Below are 19,549 nucleotides of genomic sequence, written 5' to 3'. Positions count from 1 at the left end.
TGAAGGAGTCCCTGCTTCAAGAAGTCTGGTGTTCTGTGTAAGTATAATGTGGGGTCTTTGGCTACCTAGCAAGTCCAAAGTGCCTTCTGTAGGAGGACCACTACAACCCTCTCTCTTTCTCTTTTCTGTACCCTTTATGTAAACTATCTTGAAAAGTAGCAAATTCTTCTCTACTCAGGACATTATTTCCATCATCAAGGAAAAGCTTTTGACTGCTGTTTATTTCCTGATTTGGAAAAGGATATAAACACATGTCTCAATCGTAAGCCAACCTCTTATGGTGTATGGGGTCTTTTTGGAAGGAAGTCCCCTTATGAAGGTTTGACTGTCTTTCACTGGTGGAGCTACTACTGCATCAACTGTAGGTTCCCAAATAAGGCTGTCAAGAGATTAAAAAAATTAATCGTGAGATTAATCGCACTGCTGAACAATAATAGAATACCATTTATTTAAATATTTTTTGGATTTTTTTTACATTTTCAAATATATTGATTTCAATTACAACATAGAATACAAAGTGCACAGTGCTCACTTCATATTTATTTTTGATTACAAGTATTTGCACTGTAAAAAAAAAATAGTATTTTTCAATTCACCTAATTTAACCTAATACAAGTATTATAGTGCAATCTTTTTACCATGAAAGTTGAACTTACAAATGTAGAATTATGTACCAAAAAAACTGTGTTCAAAAATAAAACAATATAAAATTTTAGAACCTGCAAGCACACTGTCATACTTCAGCCAGTCGCTCAGACAAACAAGTTTGATTACTATTTGCAGGAGATAATGCTGCCCACTTTTTGTTTACAATGTCACCTGAAAGTGAAAACAGGCGTTCACGTGGCACTGTTGTAGCCAGCGTTGCAAGATATTTACATGCCAGATGTGCTAATGATTCATATGTCCCTTCATGCTTCAACCACCATTCCAGAGGACATGCATCTGTGCTGATGACAGGTTCTGCTCAATAACAATCCAAAGCGGAGTGGATCAATGCAGGTTCATTTTCATCATCTGAGTCAAATGCCACCAGCAGAAAGCTGATTTTCTATTTTGGTGGTTCAGGTTCTGTAGTTTCCGGTATCTGAGTGTTGCTCTTTTAAGTTTTCTGAAAGCATGCTCCACACCTCATCCCTCTCAGATTTTGGACAGCATTTCAGATTCTTAAACTTTGGGTCGAGTGCTGCAGCTATTTTTAGAAATCTCACATTAGAACCTTCTTTGCGTTTGTCAAATCTGCTGTGAAACTGTTCTTAAAATGAACATGTGCTGGGTCATCATCCGAGACTGCTATGACATGACATTTATGACAGAATGCAGGTAAAACTGAACAGGAGACATATAATTCTCCCCCAAGGAGGTCAGTCACAAATATAAATAACGCATCGTCAACATGGAAGCATGTCCTCTGGAATGGTGGCCGAAGAATGAAGGGGCATATGAATGTTTAGCATATCTGACATGTAAATACCTTGCAACACCAGCTACAAAAGTACCATGCGAACACCTGTTCTCAATTTCAGTTGACATTATAAACAAGAAGCGGGAAGCGTTATCTCCTGCAAATTTTACCCAAACTTGTTTGTCTGAGCAATTGGCTAAAGTAGGATTGAGTGGACTTATGGGCTCTAAAATTCTACATTGTTTATTTTTGAATGCAGGGTTTTATTGTACATAACTCTACATTTTTGAGTTCAACTTCCATGAAAAAGAAATTGCACAGTACTTGTATTGGATGAATTGAAAAATACTATTTCTTTTTTTTTTTTTACAGTGCAAATATTTGTAATTAAAAATAAATATAAAGTGAGCACTGTATACTTTGTATTCTGTGTTGTAATTGAAATCAATATATTTGAAAATGTAGAAAACATCCAAAAATATTAAATAAATTCAAACTGGTATTCTATTGTTTAACAGTGTGATTAATTTGTTTGAGTTAATCGTGAGAGTTAACTGTGATTGACAACCCTATTCCCAAAATGTATTAAATTTTTATTTTATAGAAGCATTTTAATTTAACGTTTTGCTTAATCAGATATCCCCATTTGAATTTTATGATGCTCTCATCAATGGGAAAACATGTATCTAATTATATTTGAAAGGGAAGATATTGTATAAATTAGTTCCTTGTAAGCCATTGATTGGGATCCACTCTTGGAAATGTCTTGCTGGTTGGTTGGTTTTTGTTTTTTGTGTGTGATGTATTTATGGTACCTCTTTCCCTGGCTGTTTAGAGAAGGGAGGTAATACATTATTCATCCTGGCATGGATATCATACAATTCATAGTGGGAGGAAAGGGAGCTGTGTTGGAGCCCTGGTTCTTTCTCCAGGGAACTGAGAACTCACTTTTGTATCTTCGGGGGAGGAAGGGAAGAGACAGAGAAGATGAGGACTCTGGATCCTTTTAGGCTTTTTCCCCTCCAACCCAGGTCTGTTGCAAGAGTTTACCCATAGCTGACCAGATAGCTTCCTCCTCATCTTTAGACTCTCTCTCAAAAGCCCAGAATCACTTAATTGGACTTTTCTGTGTTCAGATCACAGCTCCTCAGGCAGGGTGGGGAACTGACATGCTAATCTGACTGAGCCCCTTAATCTAGCAAGGCAAGGGCTGGCTGGCTGGCAACAGGCAGGGCATAATTCACCTTCTGTAGAACCTGTATACACAGCTTCACATATGGAAAACTGCTTAGATTTAAGTTAGGGCTTTATAAGATAGTTCTGCCATGCCTGAGCAGAGACACAGGAGTCTGGTAGGAAGATGCTGCAGTGGCAGATCCATGCAGTTGAAATCAAACACTGCTATTTACCCAATCCAAGAGAAGAGAAGGATGAGAATATTGGAAGTTGCAACTGCATGAAAATGAATAAAAAAAATAAAAGATTTTAAAACAAAATGGTCAGGAAAAACAGAACTGCCAACTTGTTCCAACAACATTTTCTGGACACAGAAAATCTGGTGGTCTGAGCTGAAGGGAAGAGCTCAGTCCTGGAGTCTCCAGCAACAACACTAGACCGCCTCCAAATTCCACAGGAGCAATAGCCTATTAGTAATCTATGAGAGAAGCTGTGCAAAAAGAAATGAAGTCTCTAATGCAAGCGTGTCTCTCGTTTGCACATAGCACTCAGTACAATGGATCTCCTCTTGGGGCTCTTTGTCATTATTTTAATAGAAATGTGTAGTAGTAATAATTTATTTATTACAATATGAAAAGGGAGTATCTATCTGAAAGCGCCTATATATTGATAGTAATTTATCTATATCTATAATAAACTATATTTTAGATACATGATCTAAATCAGTAGGTTTCTAATATCCTACCTTCTATTCATTTATTAACAAAAAAATGAAGCGGCACTCCTTTAGCCATCTAGTGTTGTTTTAGTCATTTTTCCTTGATGCTTGGAACTTAAAATCAACTTCTAAAGGCAACCTGGTAGCAGTGAAAAGGGGAAATGTGGGATGCAGCATGCACCCCAACTTGTTGATGCTTGACTTCGGCATAAACTTACTGCCCAAGACTAACCAGACCAGATGAGGCATCCAATTCCAAAGCTTATGGCTCCTGGCAAGTTACTGTACAAGGAGGCCCCACCCCTGCAGGCTACCAATAGGACAGGACGCCTTTAGCAATTGTTTGCTGTTCTAAATTATAATAAAGTTACAGCCACTGGTCAAAAATCTAATGCTTGTGTCTGTCCCCCGCCATTTGCTAGATACTTTCCTATAAAGTTTAGAATCTAAATAGCCTTTCTTTTGTCCTTAGTCTTGAATCCTTTCATAGAGCTCTCTTGATGATTACATTTGTGTTTAAATTCCATATTGATGGTTTTATAAAAACTATCATCACCCTGAACAAATGCAATGCTCAGAAAAACTGCTATTTGTTTTCAGATCGGAGACAGTAAGTATACATTTTACTGAATGAAGACATTTTCATCATATATTCCCCACTGGTACAAAAGCAGCACTCTTGGCTTGATAAGCCTGAGTTATCGAATGGAAAAGTTCTTACCAATCATCTCCTTTCTGCTAGCAGTGTCTCCCACAATTCTGTATGTCTGCACTGCTCTCTTCTCTCTGCAGCTCAGTGTTTTGGTGACACACACTCTGGCCATAGCCCATCTGCTCCCGCTTGCTGCCAGATGAGTTATTCCCAAGCTTTACAACTTGCATAATATCGTTAACACATATACCAGAGATAATGAAATAACTATATACATTAGATGAAGGAAGACAGTCATATGGTAACGATTCCACTTAATAGCTGACTCTACTCATTAACAATCCTTGGTGGGTAAAACTGTGGGAGACACTACAGGCTGAAAGAAAAGCGGTAAGAAATTTTCTGCTCTGCAGCCCAATTCTCCCACAATTGTGGATGTCTGGGAAGTAGTCAGCAATGAACAGATATAGGAAGGGTTGTGAAACAAGAAATTTGGTAGGAAAGAAGTACCCTCCTCTATTCATGAGTTTGCTCAAAAGTCTATTATTTTTGGACCATGGCCTGCAGCACCTTCCTACCATAGGTGGTGTCCGCAGAAGGTCCACCTTGTAGTACTTAAGATGTTAGCTGTAGACCAAATAGTCACTTTGAAAATTTCCCAAACTGGATGCATTTGCTTTTTTCCCCACTCATGAGAGTGTGAGCCTTGATCCCTTCTGGGAGAGGAATCTCTGATGATTTATAAGCTTCCACAATAGTCTATCCACCTAATGATGGAGGACTTGGAAGCTCTTAGTCCAAGGTATTTCGAGTGGAAGGAAATTAATTAGGAGCCCAATCTTCTTGTGGATTCTGTATGCTTTCAAAACTTATGACACCTAAGATGCGTCACACCTTTGCAGTTGAACAGAAAGAAGGAAACACAACCTCCTGGGAAGCAAGGAAGGAGGAATTTCTCTTGGGAAGAAAAGATTTTGTCCACGAGGGAGATGCAATAGGGGAGGCTCAGGGAGGGTTAAACCCTGAAGGATTAACTGATCAGGGAAGAGGAGGAATGCCAAGGAGGGAGAATACTGCTCCCTGCCAAAAAATGTGCAGAAAAGTTAAAATAGAAGGAGGGAAGGCAGGAACAAAAGAAACTACTACTGTCTGTGGCCATGGAGGTATAGAATCTGGCAGCACGCAAGAGCAGAGTAGGCGTGACCAGACCATGTGGCGCCAAAATGCTGAACCTACCTCTATGAGTGGCAGAGAGAGAACAGCCCAGATGTGCAGAATTGTGGGAGACGGTGGGCTGCAGAAAGATTTAAGTTAACTGGTAGGCTTAAAATCACAATAATGTTTCATTAAGACATATATCAAAAGGAAACTACACTCCATACACTTCAAGTTCTTTTTAGCTGACCTAGCAATCAATACTTAAAGACAACTAAAATACCGACAATAGTATGCAGGACAGATTTCTTGAGTACTTGGGGTTAGAGCAAGGGACTATGATACTAATTTTAAAATAACAGAAACTTCACTTAGGAGAGGGAACAGCTGACTATCTAAGTAATAAATGAACCTTGAATACCCAACTTCTGTCCCCTACAAATTGTCAAAAACCCTCATACCTTTAATTCTTTTTCTTTAGCAGCTAGTTCTCCTTTAAGTTTTTTTATGGATGCCAAATGCTCTTTCTGTTTTTCTTCGTAGTGCTGCCAGTGGTGTTTACTCTTTTCCACTTCTAAGTCAGCTTGGTTTAATTCATCCTGTTTGGAGCAAATCAAAATGTCACATTTAATCTGGAGTGGCAGATTTGTGAACACCTGCCAATATTTACTGACTTAAAATGAGGGAGTATGTTCAGTCATTACTGCTCCACTAACACAGTTTATAGATTTTCACATTTTATAATGTCATTCCCTCTTAACTCCAGTGGCGGTAACAGCAATTTATGTGAGCGCACATACTCAATTCTGGCAGAAAGAGTATAGTAAGAGAATGCCTTGTGTTGCTCTTCTGCCATACTGGTAACTTTTAGGGGTGGTATGTGGTCTGTAAATGAGGAGTAGTATTCTTTACTCATTGGGAAGAAGAACTCAGAGACACTGGGCTGAAAAATGGGAAGAGAACAGAGAATCCCATTAAATGAACACTTCTCTTATAAAAAGATATAAAATGTACTGTAAGCATTTACAGGCACACTGTGTACACACACACACCACATCTGCTTTCAAAACTTTGAAAATTCGAAGTCTTTTCCCAGTTACAAAATGGAATATTTTCCCAGTCAGAAAGTGATTGCAAATTGTACCGTATGCTGTTTTCAACTATAAAACATACATAATATAGCAAATGCCATACCCAGATCAGACCAATGATCCAGCCTCCCATCTCTGACAGTGACCAGTACTACATGTTTCAGAAGGATCAACTGTAGTAGACAATTATGGAATAACCTGCCAAAAAGGAAAATCCTCCCTAAACCCTATTAGGTTAGTGGTTGTCTTATGATCTGAACAATGAGGGTTCATATCTTTAGCCTATCTGATATAGCTTTGGATCTTCTCATTCCTATAAATGTTTAATTCTTTCTGGAATCCTACATAAGCTCTTGAGCTTTATTATATAATTTGGCAAAGAGTTCCACAGGTTAATTTTACATGATATGAAAAAATGTGTTTTTTTATGAATTTAAAAAATGTATTCTTTCAGTTCCATTGAACGTTTCCTTGTTCTCATATTATGCAAAAAGGTAAATGGCAGTACTCAGTTTACACTTTCTAAAGCATTCAGTATTTTGTATACCTCCATCATGTTCCCTTTTAGGGTTCTCCTCCAAACAGTCCCAAGTTTTCTTACATTTCCTCATACAGAATTATCGCTCTCTCTTAGGGTATGTATATACTTTAGAACCCATGGCAGTGAATCTCAGAGCCTGGGGGTCTACAGACTTGGGCTCGAGCTACAGCATTAAAAGCAGCTGTGTAGAAGTTTGGGCTCAGGCTCTGAAACCCACCCTCCTCTCCAGGCTTCAGAGCCCAAGCTCCACCCCAATCCCAAAGCCTTACATAGTTGGTTTTAGCACTGTAATGTGAGCCTGAGTCTGTAGGCTTGGGCCTTGAGACTTGCTGCTGTGGGTTTTTAATCTCAGTGTAGACACACCTTGTCTTTTCTCACCTGGCTGAGACCCTTCCATTCTGTTGCACACCTTCTCTCCTCATTCATTACTCATGGGCTAGTGGTGCCCCCCACCTGTGGAATTAGGATGAGGTCCAATGTTGTTGCTGGAGGCTCCAGGACTAAGCTGCGCCTTTCAGCTCAGACTCAGGCCACCACATTTCCTGCCACTGGTGGAACAGGTTGGTGATTCAGTTTTTCCTGACCATTATTAAAACCTCTATTTTTTTCCTCTCTCTTTAGTTATGAATATAATCTTCCTCCTCTTCCTGCCCTGGACAGGATAAACAGTAGCGGGATTTCAACTCATCTGCCACCGCAGTACCTTCTTGCCAGACTACTCTGCTCCCATTCACACACAGCAGAGCTGTCCTGTTAATACCTGGCTTAAATCTAAGTGGTGTCCCCAATGTGCACTTACAGGCTCCACAAAGGATGAACTATGCCCTGCCTGTTGCCAGTCAGCAGACCTTTACACTGCTAAGGCATAGGGCTTAGTCAGACCGGAATGTCAGGTGCCCACTATGCCCTGAGAAGCTGTAACTTCAACACAGAACTTCTGAGCTTTTGGGGAGAGAGTCTAAGGACAAGGAATCCAACTCCAGCCAACTCAGGGGCTAAGTTCCACAACAAAGCTGGAGAAAAAACCCTGCAAGGATCCAGAGTCCCCAACCCCAGATACAGCAGTGGGTCTGCAGTTCCCTGGGAACCCACTGCTGTATCTGGGGCTGGGGACTCTGCCAGTGTCCTTCACAAGGCAGCGATTAGTATTGCTAATGAACAAATTGGGTGACAATCGCTTCTCCTCCCCCTGGGGGAGTGTTTGCTGGGGCATTTCTCCTACATAGTTTCTCTCACAGTACTCTGTATCATGCTCACCATCCTTCCCCAACCCTGCAGCATGTCTGGGCCCGGAAAACAGCAAAGCTTGTTCCTCCTGTGCAGTCCAGCCAGTAAGTCAAAAATTCCAATTAACTAAGAAGGAGGGAGTTTGGGTGGAGGAGAGGGCTCAGAGCTGGTGTGCTGGAGGGTAGCACCCGGGAGTTACATTTCCAACAGCGGTCAGCATTTATGAGGCCCTTTACCATTAGCCAATGTGGGGACCAGTATATTTGAAAAAGTGGCTTTTGGTGAAGAAGCAGTAGTCTCAGATCTGTAGTTGCTTTTTTAACAGTAGATACAGTTATATTCCATTGGGTTGGAGATAGTTGGGTATCCAATGCAACTCTCAGATTATCAATCTTTTGGCAGAGTTTTTTTGCACCAAAAACCATAGTAAGGATATTACTGTCCGAATAAATCTAGAACAGTGGTTCCCAAACTGGGGTTCATGAACCCCTGGGAGTTCACAAAATGTTACAGGGGGTTCTCGGGAAAAAATTCCCTAATGGCAGATAAAGATGTTCCTAGGGCAGCCCTGAGTCCCAGGGGTTTTCAAGAGCGATGCAGATCAAAGCAAACTCATCCATCACACTGAGGAGATTTAAACATTAAGACTCCTTATAAGAAATGGAAAAGAAGGTGGATATTTTTTTCTGTTTTTAGAATTAAATAGGCTGCTAGTGTTGGTTTTAAAATTATGAAGAACAAGTTTAAGCTTTGCTGTAATGTGCAGTGTTTGCCTGGACTGCTCAAGACCTGAATGCTTGGGCAGGAGGAGCTCTATTTGAGTTGGTTACATCCTTTATGCTGTTTTATATCTGATACTCCTTGAGGAAACGTAGGAGCCTTGTCTTATAACAGGCTTAATCAAAGTGATACAAGCTACAAAAGTGAGATCTTGGAAGAGTGTTGCCATTTTCATAATGTAATAAAATTAATACTGTAATTATGAATAATAAAAAAGTGTGTAATAAGTATGTCATAAAAATAAATTTTATATTTCCAAGATCATTGCTTTTATAATTTATGCTCACGTAAGGGAGACCATCCCGGGAAATATTCATTTTTAGGAGGACATTTTAGTGACAAGGGTTCGCGGGATGTTAAAGTTTGGGAACCACTGATCTAGAAGTTTCCTCCAAAGTATAAATTCTGGAGGTTCTGGAGTTCCCAATGCATCTGGTCCAAATACATTCATAAGTAAATGCTTTAACTCAGTGATATTCAGACCTCAGTGGTTCAGGAGCCAGGTTAGCAAGAAACCACAAAAGATCCACAGTAGTGTGAATTCATGGTTTCATTTAATATACACATATATATTCTCACAGCAAAATAACTGACCAAGTATTCTATAATTGGTTTAACAACATAGTAAAAGCATTCTGATTGGTTAATAATTTAGACTGATTAATCATTAAATCACATAGTATTTTAAGATCACGTGCTGCAAAGAGCCACAGGAGAAACACTGAAGAGCCACTTGCAGTTCATTAGCTTCAGTCTGAGTATCACTGCTTTAACTAGAGATATTTTCATGCTCTAGAGTAGGTGAAGCCAAATTGTTGTGAAAGATATTTTTAATTTATCATTGTCAATTAGCTGTGACAGTCATAATTCCTCTGTCCACCCACTCTCTCAACATCAAAGTTTCGCCATTGATTTCAAGGAAAGGATTGCTCCATAGGCGACATGTCCCTGCTGCTCCTAAGTGGAGGCACAGTCAGGCAGCTCTGTGCACTGCCTCTGCCCGCAGGTGCCGCCCCCGCAGCTCCCACTGTCCGTGATCCCCAGCCAATGGGAGCTGTGGAGCCAGCGCTCGGGACAGGGCAGGGACAGAGCATGAAGTCCCTGTGGCTGTTCCTCCACTTAGGAGCATTGACCATGGTGCCAATTGGAGCTGCAGGGGCAGCTCCTGCGGGCGGAGGCAGCATGCAGAGCCACCTGGCAGCGCCTCCACCTTCAGCTGATAGGGAAGGCAATTGATCACAATATTCTTTATAACAGCCCTTAACATATTTTGAAAATTGTTACCAGCTCCCGCTCAGTCGTCTTTTCTCAAAACTGAACATAACCAGTTTTTTAGCATTTTCCTCATAGGAAAGCTTTTCTAAACCTTTGATAGTCCAGAGATAAGCAGCAAAAATTATCTTCAGTTTGCCCTCACCTTTCTTAAAATGTGGTGGCTGAAACTGGACACACTACTCCAGCTGAAGCCTTACCAGTGGCCAAGTAAAACAAAAACGATAACCTCTACTTTCTTACATACAATGCTCCTGTTAATAAACCTCAGAATATTAGCCTTTTTGACCTCATCATATTGTTGGCTCCTGTTCAATCTGACACACCAGAACCCCAGACCCTTTTCAGCAGTATTACTGCCTAGCCTGCTATACTCCATTTTGAAGACATGCATTCAATTTTTCTTTCCTAAGGGTAGCACTTTGCACTTGTCTTCATTGAATTTCATCTGTTGATTTCAGACCAATTGGAGAATTTGTCAAAGTCGTTTTGAACTCTCATCCTGTCCTCCAAAGCACCTGCAAATTTTATGGGCATACTCTCTATTCCATTATCCAAGTCATTAATGAAAATACTGAATAGTACTGGATCCAGGACTGACCCCTGTTGGAGCCCACTAAATACATTCTCCCAGTTTGACAGCAAATCATTGATAATTATTGAGAGTATGATCTGTCAACCAGATGTGCATTGCCCTTATAAAGAAAAGGATTACTTGTGGCACCTTAGAGACTAACCAATTTATTTGAGCATGAGCTTTCGTGAGCTACAGCTCACTTCATCGGATGCATACCGTGGAAACTGCAGCAGACTTTATATATACACAGAGAATATGAAACAATACCTCCTCCCACCCCACTGTCCTGCTGGTAATAGCTTATCTAAAGTGATCATCAGATGGGCCATTTCCAGCACAAATCCAGGTTTTCTCACCCTCCACCCCCCCCACACAAATTCACTCTCCTGCTGGTGCTAGCCCATCCAAAGTGACAACTCTTTACATAATCAAGTCGGGCTATTTCCTGCACAAATCCAGGTTTTCTCACATCCCCCCCACCCCCATACACACCCCCATGCCCTTATAGCAACTTAATCTAGGTTCACATTTCCCTAGTTTGCTTATGAGAATGACATGTAGGACTGTATCAAAAGGCCTTACTCTAATCAAGATACATCATGTCTACAGCTCCCCCTGCATCAACTAGGCCAGTAACCTGTCAAAGAAGGAAATTAAGTTGGTTTGGCATGATTTATTCTTGACATACTGGCTATTTCCTATCACCCTATTATTCTCTAGGTGCTTTCAAACCGATTGTTTAATAGTTTGTTCCAGTATCTTTCCAGATATCAAAGTCAGACTGACTTGAATAATTCCCCAGATCCTCTGTTCCCCTCTTTAAAGATTAGTACGACGTTTGCCAACAAATGAAAATCAAATATGTTTTTAAAAGCTGTATATTTCTACGGTTTCTACCTTGACTGGACTGGCTATTTCTTCTACTTGGTGAAGTTTTTCTTTAATTTCTTCAAGTTTATGTTCAGCCACTCGTAGAATATTTTTCAATTCCTCCATTTTTCCCCTTTGCTGTTCCATATCCCGCTTAACGGATTCCATCTTATGCTTGTTTTCATGAGCTTCATCTTCCTGTTAGCATATAAACATAGGTTTGAAAATTAAGAGAAAAAACACCACCCTTGGTTGTTGGACAAGATATTCATTTCAGAGTCACTTTTATGGCTGTGAGATTACATGCAACAGAGTATTCAGTTCTCTAATAAGAATGCCTATGAATCAATGGGCTAACTAACAAGCCCAGGAGGGGGGGATACTGCAGGGGGCTGTTACAGACCACCAAATCAACCCAGAGAACTGGATGAGTTACTCCTCAGGCACTTGTCTGTAAGGTGTGGAAAGAAAAATTGTGCTACAAGGGACTTTGATTTAGGAGACATATGCGGAGGTCTCATACAGCGAGTGGCAAAATATTAGAGTTTCAAAAGTCCTAGATTATATAGTTTTAAGACAGAAAGTATTACACCCAACATAAAATAACTATTTTGAACATCATTTTCTGCATAGAGATGCATTAATCACTCAACACTGATTATCGCCTAGGAACTAGTGATCATTAAGGCTACGATTTAGTCACAGAGATCGCGGAAGTCACAGAATCTATGACTTCCAGTGATCTCCGTGACTTCAGCGGTGGGTCCTCTGCCGCCCCCAGGGCTGGGAGCTGCGGGGTGTTCCCGGCCACTGCAAGCAGCGGAGGAAAACCCGAGCTCCCAGCCAGTGGTGAGGGAACCCCTAAGCTCCTGGCTGCCACAGATCCCCAGAGCGGTGGGTAGTAGGGGTACCCCACAGTTCCTGGCTGACACAGGAGCCGGGGCACCCCACAGCTCCCAGCCCCCACTGGCAGCGGGGAACCCCAGAGCTTCAAGCAGCAGGGGTACCCCACAGCTGCTGCAAGTGGCTCCTAGCCCCCACCAAGCTGCCCCCGTTGAGGTAGTGTGGGGATCCACAGATCCCCATTCTGTCCTAGACATATTTAGTAAAAGTCACTGACAGGTCACAGCTTCCATAAATTTTTCTTTTTCACCCATGACCTGTCCCGGACTTTTACTAAAAAAAAATCTTAGCCTTAGTGATCATGAACTGATTACATTCAATATGAGCAAACAGAGGACAGTTCCCAACCAGTCATATCAACACACACAAACACACAGCTTCCAAAAGGGCTAGTTTCTCAAAGCTGAGACACTGATTAGGAGAAAAAAAATGTGAATGTGAACTGACAGTTCTTTAAGAAGAGTTTATTAGATGGCCAAAAAGCCATGATGGCAATCAACACAAATTAGAAAATTGATAAGGAAGTTAAAATTATCAGGGAAAATATCATGACTGGCAGCTGTTGAAACAATAAGGAGTTTAGGTGTATTAATAGCAAAAGAAATTACAGCAATACTATAGGCACAATACTAGATGGAGATGGCAAAATTGTTAATAACAATGCGGAAAAGGCAGAAGTATTCATTAAATATTTCAGTGCTGTACTGGAAAGAAGCAGAATGATGTACTTGTATCACATGAGGATGATTAAGCTTCTTTCCAGTACATTAGCTAACAAGAATATCTACTAGGGATAAAAATAACTTAAAACAGGCTCAAAGAACTTGCACCCAACAGTGCTAAAAACAGTTGGCTGAGGAGATTTCTGGCCCGTTGATGTTCACTTTTAATAATAAATTTTAATAAATATTCTAATAGAATACCAAGGAAATTCAAGAAGACTGGAAGAATGCCAATGTTTTGCCAATACTGAAAAACGGCAAGTAGGATGACTCAGTTAACTACAGGCAGGTTAGACTGACCTCAGTCCCAGGCAAAACAATGGAAAAGCTTATACGGATTCAATTTAATAAAGAATTAAAGGATAAGAATATCATTAATGCCAGTCAACATGGTTTTACTGAAAATAGGTCTGGTCAAACAAACCTTAATGAGATCAAAAGTTTAGTTGATAAAGATAACTGGGTAGATGTCATATACTTAGACTTATGCAAGGCATTTGACTTAATACCACACAAAAATTATAAACTACATGATAAATGGATTAAGGACTGGCTGGCAGATCTCAAAACTAATGTCAATAGGGAGTCATCATTAAACAGGGGTGTTTCTAGTGGGGCTCTGCAGAGATTGGTACTAGGCCCGATGCCATCACAGTACAATTTAAGAGGATGCTGCCATTATGGAGATGGACTTAAGGTGGAGTCAAACATCTTGGCCTGGACAGACAGCACTGGAAAAGATGGGTTGCTTCATTTGCCCTATGCACAGGAGATTCTAAGTCTGTCTTGAACACGGTCATCAATGATCTCAAAGTATCAATTTTAAGAAAGATATTGAAAAATTGGAGAGCACACAAAAAAGAGCCACAAAGATGATTGGAGAACAAGAGAAAATGCCTTATAGTGTGAGGCTTAAAGAACTCAATCTTTTTAGCTTATCAGAAATATGATTGAGAGGTGACTTGATTACAGTGCAAAGAAAATATTGGGTACTAAAGGGCTTTTAAATCTAGCACAGAAAGGAGTGACAAGAACCAATGGCTGAAAGCTGAACCTGACAAATTCAATCTGGAAGTAAGGCACAATATTTTGTATTTATTACTTTTTAAGTGAGGGTGATTAACTACTGGAACAATAGTCTTGTTGTCGTCTTCAGATCAAGATTGGCTGCCTTCAGATCAAGGCATGCTTTAGCCAAAAAAGTTCTCATTACTATCATTTAAAAAAATAGAATAAATACATGAAGGTGAGAAAGAATACAGCAATCATTCTTACTAATGTAGAGATGTCTACTGATTGTTGTTCTTCTACGTTCTCAAGATCTGCTATTTCTATGTTTATTCTTCTTATTTTCATCTGAAAAAAGAAACAATTTTTTTCTTAGAAAGTTAAACAGGTAACACAAAATCATACCAGAACAAGGACATTTTGATCCAGAAGTGCAGGCACTCCAAAGACAAGTGATTTTTAAAAGTTACATTTTCATTAATTACATTTTTCTCAAAATAATGGAAAGTAAAACTTTCCTATATTACATAAAAAAACAACATCAAAAATATTTTTCTGCAGTAGTTAAATTTTGGTCCATGTGCTGATACTGTACAACTGTTTATATGCACTTCAGTGCACATACTTCCATAATAGGACACTAGGCGATTGTTTACCTGATAATTTGAGCATCATTGGCCAATATAAGTGAACTGTAGAACCTAGCCTACTACTGTAAAGAGGTATTCTGAGAACAAGAAAAATGACTGATTGGAAAGAGATTTATAAGGAAAGGTAAAAGTAACTAAATATGCAAAACTCGATTAAGCAATAACTAAGGGAATGTGGAGGGAAGGAAAGATATCTGTGAACAAGGACCATTTGTGATGCCAATTGGCAGAGGGCACAGGAGGTCATAAGGGCTACAGAGATCCCCTGATGAGGTGTTTACACTCTAGTTTACCAAAGTGTCTCTCAAGGTTTCTGCTGAAAGCCTTTATCACACTGGTCATCATAATCTCTGCGAAACGTACATGCAAATAATATCTATAAATATACAGATATAGATAAAGAAATTATGTTCTTCAGGCCTTGTAGCAGTCACATGCCCTGAGACTGATTCCCAGACAGGAGGAGGAATACCATTATCTCCCTAGCTTTCTGTTGTGTCTTTTACAAAAGAAGTCTACTAGCATAAAAAATTAAATGCCAATGCTGAGACAGTATGGACTTCAGGAGGAAACTTAACAGGAACAGTGGGAGGTGGGGTGTCTGTTTTAAAGGTAAAGAACAAAGGACTGGTCTTACAATATCTAGCGGTGCACAAAGATGCCCTGGCATCCTTCATCTGGGGGGAAGACAGGCTACCAGCAGGCTTGGTCTCATGTAAGGTAGATCTCAGTCATCCTGGTTGAAGAATGCTGTGAGACAGTCTTTGGGGCAAGCAGTACTTTATAAGACAAGAGGGCATTTTATTAGCTGAGTTTAGACACTAGTACGTGTGGTACAATTTTATTTTATTTGTAACCCTTTGTTTCCAATACAATATATTTACATTTATCCAAAACCCTATTATCTGAACCTCCACATTATGTGAATTCCTTCCTTGTCCCCCAGCACGAAATACAGCCTGTATCATTTATCCTGCTGGGGGACAAGGAAGGAATTCAGATAATGTGGAGGTTCAGATAATAAAGCAGAGCACCCTGGCCAGAAATGAGAGAAGGACAACAAGTCCCCAGCAGCAGGGAAGGCCACCCTGCTGCTGAATGGGTCCAGCAAGGCTACTGTCATGGGAGTAAGCAAGCAACAGAACCATAATAATAGAGCTTCAAAGGGCTCCCTGTACTGCCACAGGACTGGTGACTCCCCTCTGGAGGTTGCAAGGTACAAGATGGCTGTGGTCCTGGTGGGGCAGAGTAGAGTTCTGGCTGGGGGTCTCTGTTCTGCTTCACCAGGACTGCAGCCTCCCTCAGGTGTCACCAGCCCTGCAGAGAGACCTTTGCAGCCCCACAGTCAGGGGATTGAGTAAGTGGGGGCAGAGCAGAGCCACCCCCCAGACAAGACTGCAAGGAAGATGGCTGTGGCGAAGGCCACCCTACTGCTGAATGGATGAATGGCTCCTGCCCTCCTGATTATCCAAACTCCTGATTATCAGAATCTATGCTATTAGAATAATCGGGGGTATACTGTATTTCTGTTTGTTATCATTTGAATCTATAGTCTTCATTAACTAAATTTACACTTGATTTTCTCTATGAATGAATCTAAGTATTGTCTGTTACACAGCTCTGTGTTAAGCTGTGGTGTACTGTTCCTTTGGGAACAGTGGGTCTGGTAATTCTGTGAATGTCCAATGGATAAGGGGCTTAACGTTGCAGGGGACTGCTCGGAGGATTTGGGGTTTGGAGTATGCCTACAGCTAGTTTCATAAGGGACAGCAGACCCTGCGAGCTTGTGTGGCCTGTGGCTTGGAGAGTCAAGGAGTTGACCTGAAGAAGATACAGACAAGGCTTCCTCACATTAAAAATAGGTGTTACCCTGGATACCCCTAGGAAGTGTCACAAAATTAATACACAAACAGCTGAAGGATGCAAATGCTAAACAGGAAGAGAACTTAATTATGTTTGAACAAAGCATATACAAGGATTAATAGGACAAAATTAAGAAAAAGAAATTAGACTGAAGATCAGGAATACACCTCCTAGAAAGCAGTACACCTCTATCACGATGTAACGCAACCTGATATAACACAAATTTGGATATAACACGGTTAAGCAGCGCTCCCGGATGCGGAGGAGGGCCGGCGGGGCTGCGCACTCTGGTGGATCAAAGCAAGTTCAATATAAGGCGGTTTCACCTATAACACAGTAAGATTTTTTGGCTCCTGAAGACAGCATTATATTGGGGTAGAGGTGTATTTATTGTATTGGTCTCCCAAGGAAAGCAAAAACCCTAATTTTTAATAATATTTTACATAGAAAGGGAAAAAAATCAATAAAAAATATGCTGTAGTGAGCATTCATAGAACAACAAGGGAAACATGCTAGCATAAATCTAGCTGCATAATGCAAGGACGCTTAATGACACTAGAGCCTGAGACTCTGCACATTTTTAAACAAAAGCAAAGCCACCAAAATACATGTGCGCGAAAATCACTTGTTTAAAAGTGTACTGTTTAAAAAAAAGACTAATACAATAGGCTAAAACAGATGCATTTTTGACTTTAGCAGTCTATTACATATTTGTACCTGTAATTCTTTTTGTTGTCTACGACGATGATTAAGATAATCTTCATTTTCTCTCGTCTCATTTTCAGTGGAACGTAAACGATGTTGAGATGTTGACAACTGTGCCATTTTGTTTTCAACTTCTTTCTGCAAGTGACTTAACATATACAATTTATCATAAGATTATATGCTCTCCAACTACAAATTCTACCAAATGGACTGAACCATGGCTATAAACAAGAATTCTGACACAGGCTCTAAAGACTGATAGGGAGATTGAGCGCTTTATCATTAGCTCACTAGTTCATAATTGGTTATCATCCGATAGCTATTTAGTAGTCTCTGTTCAGTCCCTACTGGGTACTGCATTCATGTCAAATAAACCACCACCTCATTAAAAGCCCTTATTGGCAGCCTTAGCAGAAAGGCCAAGTACCTGAACTAAACTGTGTTATTAGTTCTAAAAATGCTAGTATACTTTAAGACCAGATAGAACTTTGGTTGGAGCAAAGTAATTAAGTCAGTATGGAGAAACTTGGCCTACCACCTCCCACACTTGTTCTTTTTAAGAAGGATTTCAGTCCTCAGGACTGTTAATATGGCACTGTTAGTGAGCAGTAAATTAAAACGCAAAACAGACACGCTAGTTAACCTTCATATATAGTGGACAAAATACTTATATATAGCTTTCATAACTGGAAATGGCAGTGGCAGCATCTCAGCTAACCATAGCAAAAAACACTTTTTGCAGTAAAACATGCATAATTCAATATAGGCTTTAGTATTTAAAAAGGAACAACAGATTAAGCAGGATCCCAATATAAGGTTTAATAATATTTTATAGCATAAGAATTAATAAAAATATAATGTTTATAATACAAGAGACTAAAAAACAAACAGAAAACCCACTTCCCTCCCCTCACAGAATTTGCAACAGAAATATTGTAGCATTTTGGTAACAACTAAAAACTTGAAAAAAGTAAGTGGACTAGAAACTGGCTATGAACATAAGAGAAGCTGACTGGTTTATTTCAATAATCTAAATGGAGAAAAATATAAATACTAAACCATACCCTAAATAGCAAAAAGTTGTTATTAGAACTCACAGAATTAAAAAAAAAACACCTTAGGTATTAATAGTTAAGGAAAATTTCTTTTCAATACATTTTTAATTCAACGGTGCCGTATTTTCTCACTTCAACTGCATTATAGCTCAGTCCCCAAAATAAAGTATTTTAATGGTACTAATTGGAGTTGGTCAAAGAAGTTACCACCACCACCTCTGAAATCTCTCAAGAGTAAATGCTGGTTTTCTTTTAAAGTTGCTGTTTAGAAAAAGTAACCAGAATAATCAAGATGACTACATATAGCTGCACGTAGCTATGCCAAATGTTTGGGACTGCGGCCTGGTCTACACTACAGAGTTAGGTCAACACAAGGCACCTTACACTGATCTAACAAGGTAAGTGTCTACACTAAAATTTTGCTCCCATCGAAGTAACTGCCCTGCTATGCCAACTTAACTCCACCTCCATGAGAGGCACAGAGTCAACGTCGGCGTAATTAAGTTTACACAGTGCTGCACTGCTTACACAGATGTATTGGCTTTCAAAAGTCATCCCACAATGCCTGAAACTGACAGTATAATTGATACAAGTGCTCCTAGTGAAGATGCACACCACTGACACACGGAACAAAGTGTAAACATGCACAAGCAATGTAATTACTGCAGTGGCTGTATGAGGACGTAAATTAGATTGACTTAATTTTGTAGCACAGACATGCCCTAACAAAATAGCTACAAATCTTTTAACAAAGGGCATTTGGCGTGAGGCTAATTTAGAATAGAAAAACTAAGTTATCTTACTCTCAATCAAAGCACTATTCCATTTTCAGAGTACTTTTAGAGACCTTTCATTTCAGGCTTGCTCTTTGACCAAGGCTACAAAAATGAAAGGAAGGTAACTGGATTTTTCAGAGTACGTTGCCTCTGCAAATCCCATGTCTCTGGGCCACATCCACATGCCACAAGCTCAAAACAATTAAGAAGGAACTCAAGAATGTGCATCTATTACAAAAGGTACTTCTGGAAAATATATACTTGATTTTAATAAGTCTGGATGAGGAAAAAAACTTCACAAGAAAGAAGTGTGACGCAGGTACTGTCATGGAGTCATGTCTACAGGAAAAGATAGGTTAATTGAAGAGAGGGGTACCTTTTTCTACAATGCAGAGGGGAGGGT

At 40.0% G+C, this 19,549-nt stretch overlaps 1 protein-coding gene across 9 annotated transcripts in view; it reads right to left on the bottom strand.

Moving 5' to 3' along the window:
• The window catches only part of SMC6 (structural maintenance of chromosomes 6), a 100,693-nt gene that overhangs the window by 34,508 nt on the left and 46,636 nt on the right, over positions 1 to 19,549 (bottom strand). For 8 of the 9 annotated variants that reach the window (XR_012667551.1, XR_012667549.1, XM_048845567.2 and 5 more), the window contains exons 18-21: positions 17,328 to 17,463; positions 14,365 to 14,445; positions 11,492 to 11,662; positions 5,568 to 5,705 (exon numbers count right to left, since the gene is read on the bottom strand). Coding sequence is in view for 6 of the 9 variants with exons in the window: in XM_048845567.2 (XP_048701524.2) it covers positions 5,568 to 5,705; positions 11,492 to 11,662; positions 14,365 to 14,445; positions 17,328 to 17,463 (526 nt within the window). In the remaining 3 variants the exon portion in view is untranslated. Of the gene's footprint in view, positions 1 to 4,020; positions 4,144 to 5,567; positions 5,706 to 11,491; positions 11,663 to 14,364; positions 14,446 to 17,327; positions 17,464 to 19,549 lie in introns of all 9 variants that reach the window. The other variant, XR_012667550.1, reaches the window with a different exon arrangement.

Source organism: Caretta caretta, chromosome 3 (assembly GCF_965140235.1).
Source record: "Caretta caretta isolate rCarCar2 chromosome 3, rCarCar1.hap1, whole genome shotgun sequence".
In the NCBI taxonomy this organism is placed as follows: domain Eukaryota; kingdom Metazoa; phylum Chordata; order Testudines; family Cheloniidae; genus Caretta; species Caretta caretta.
This window is presented reverse-complemented; position numbering and strand designations above follow the sequence as displayed.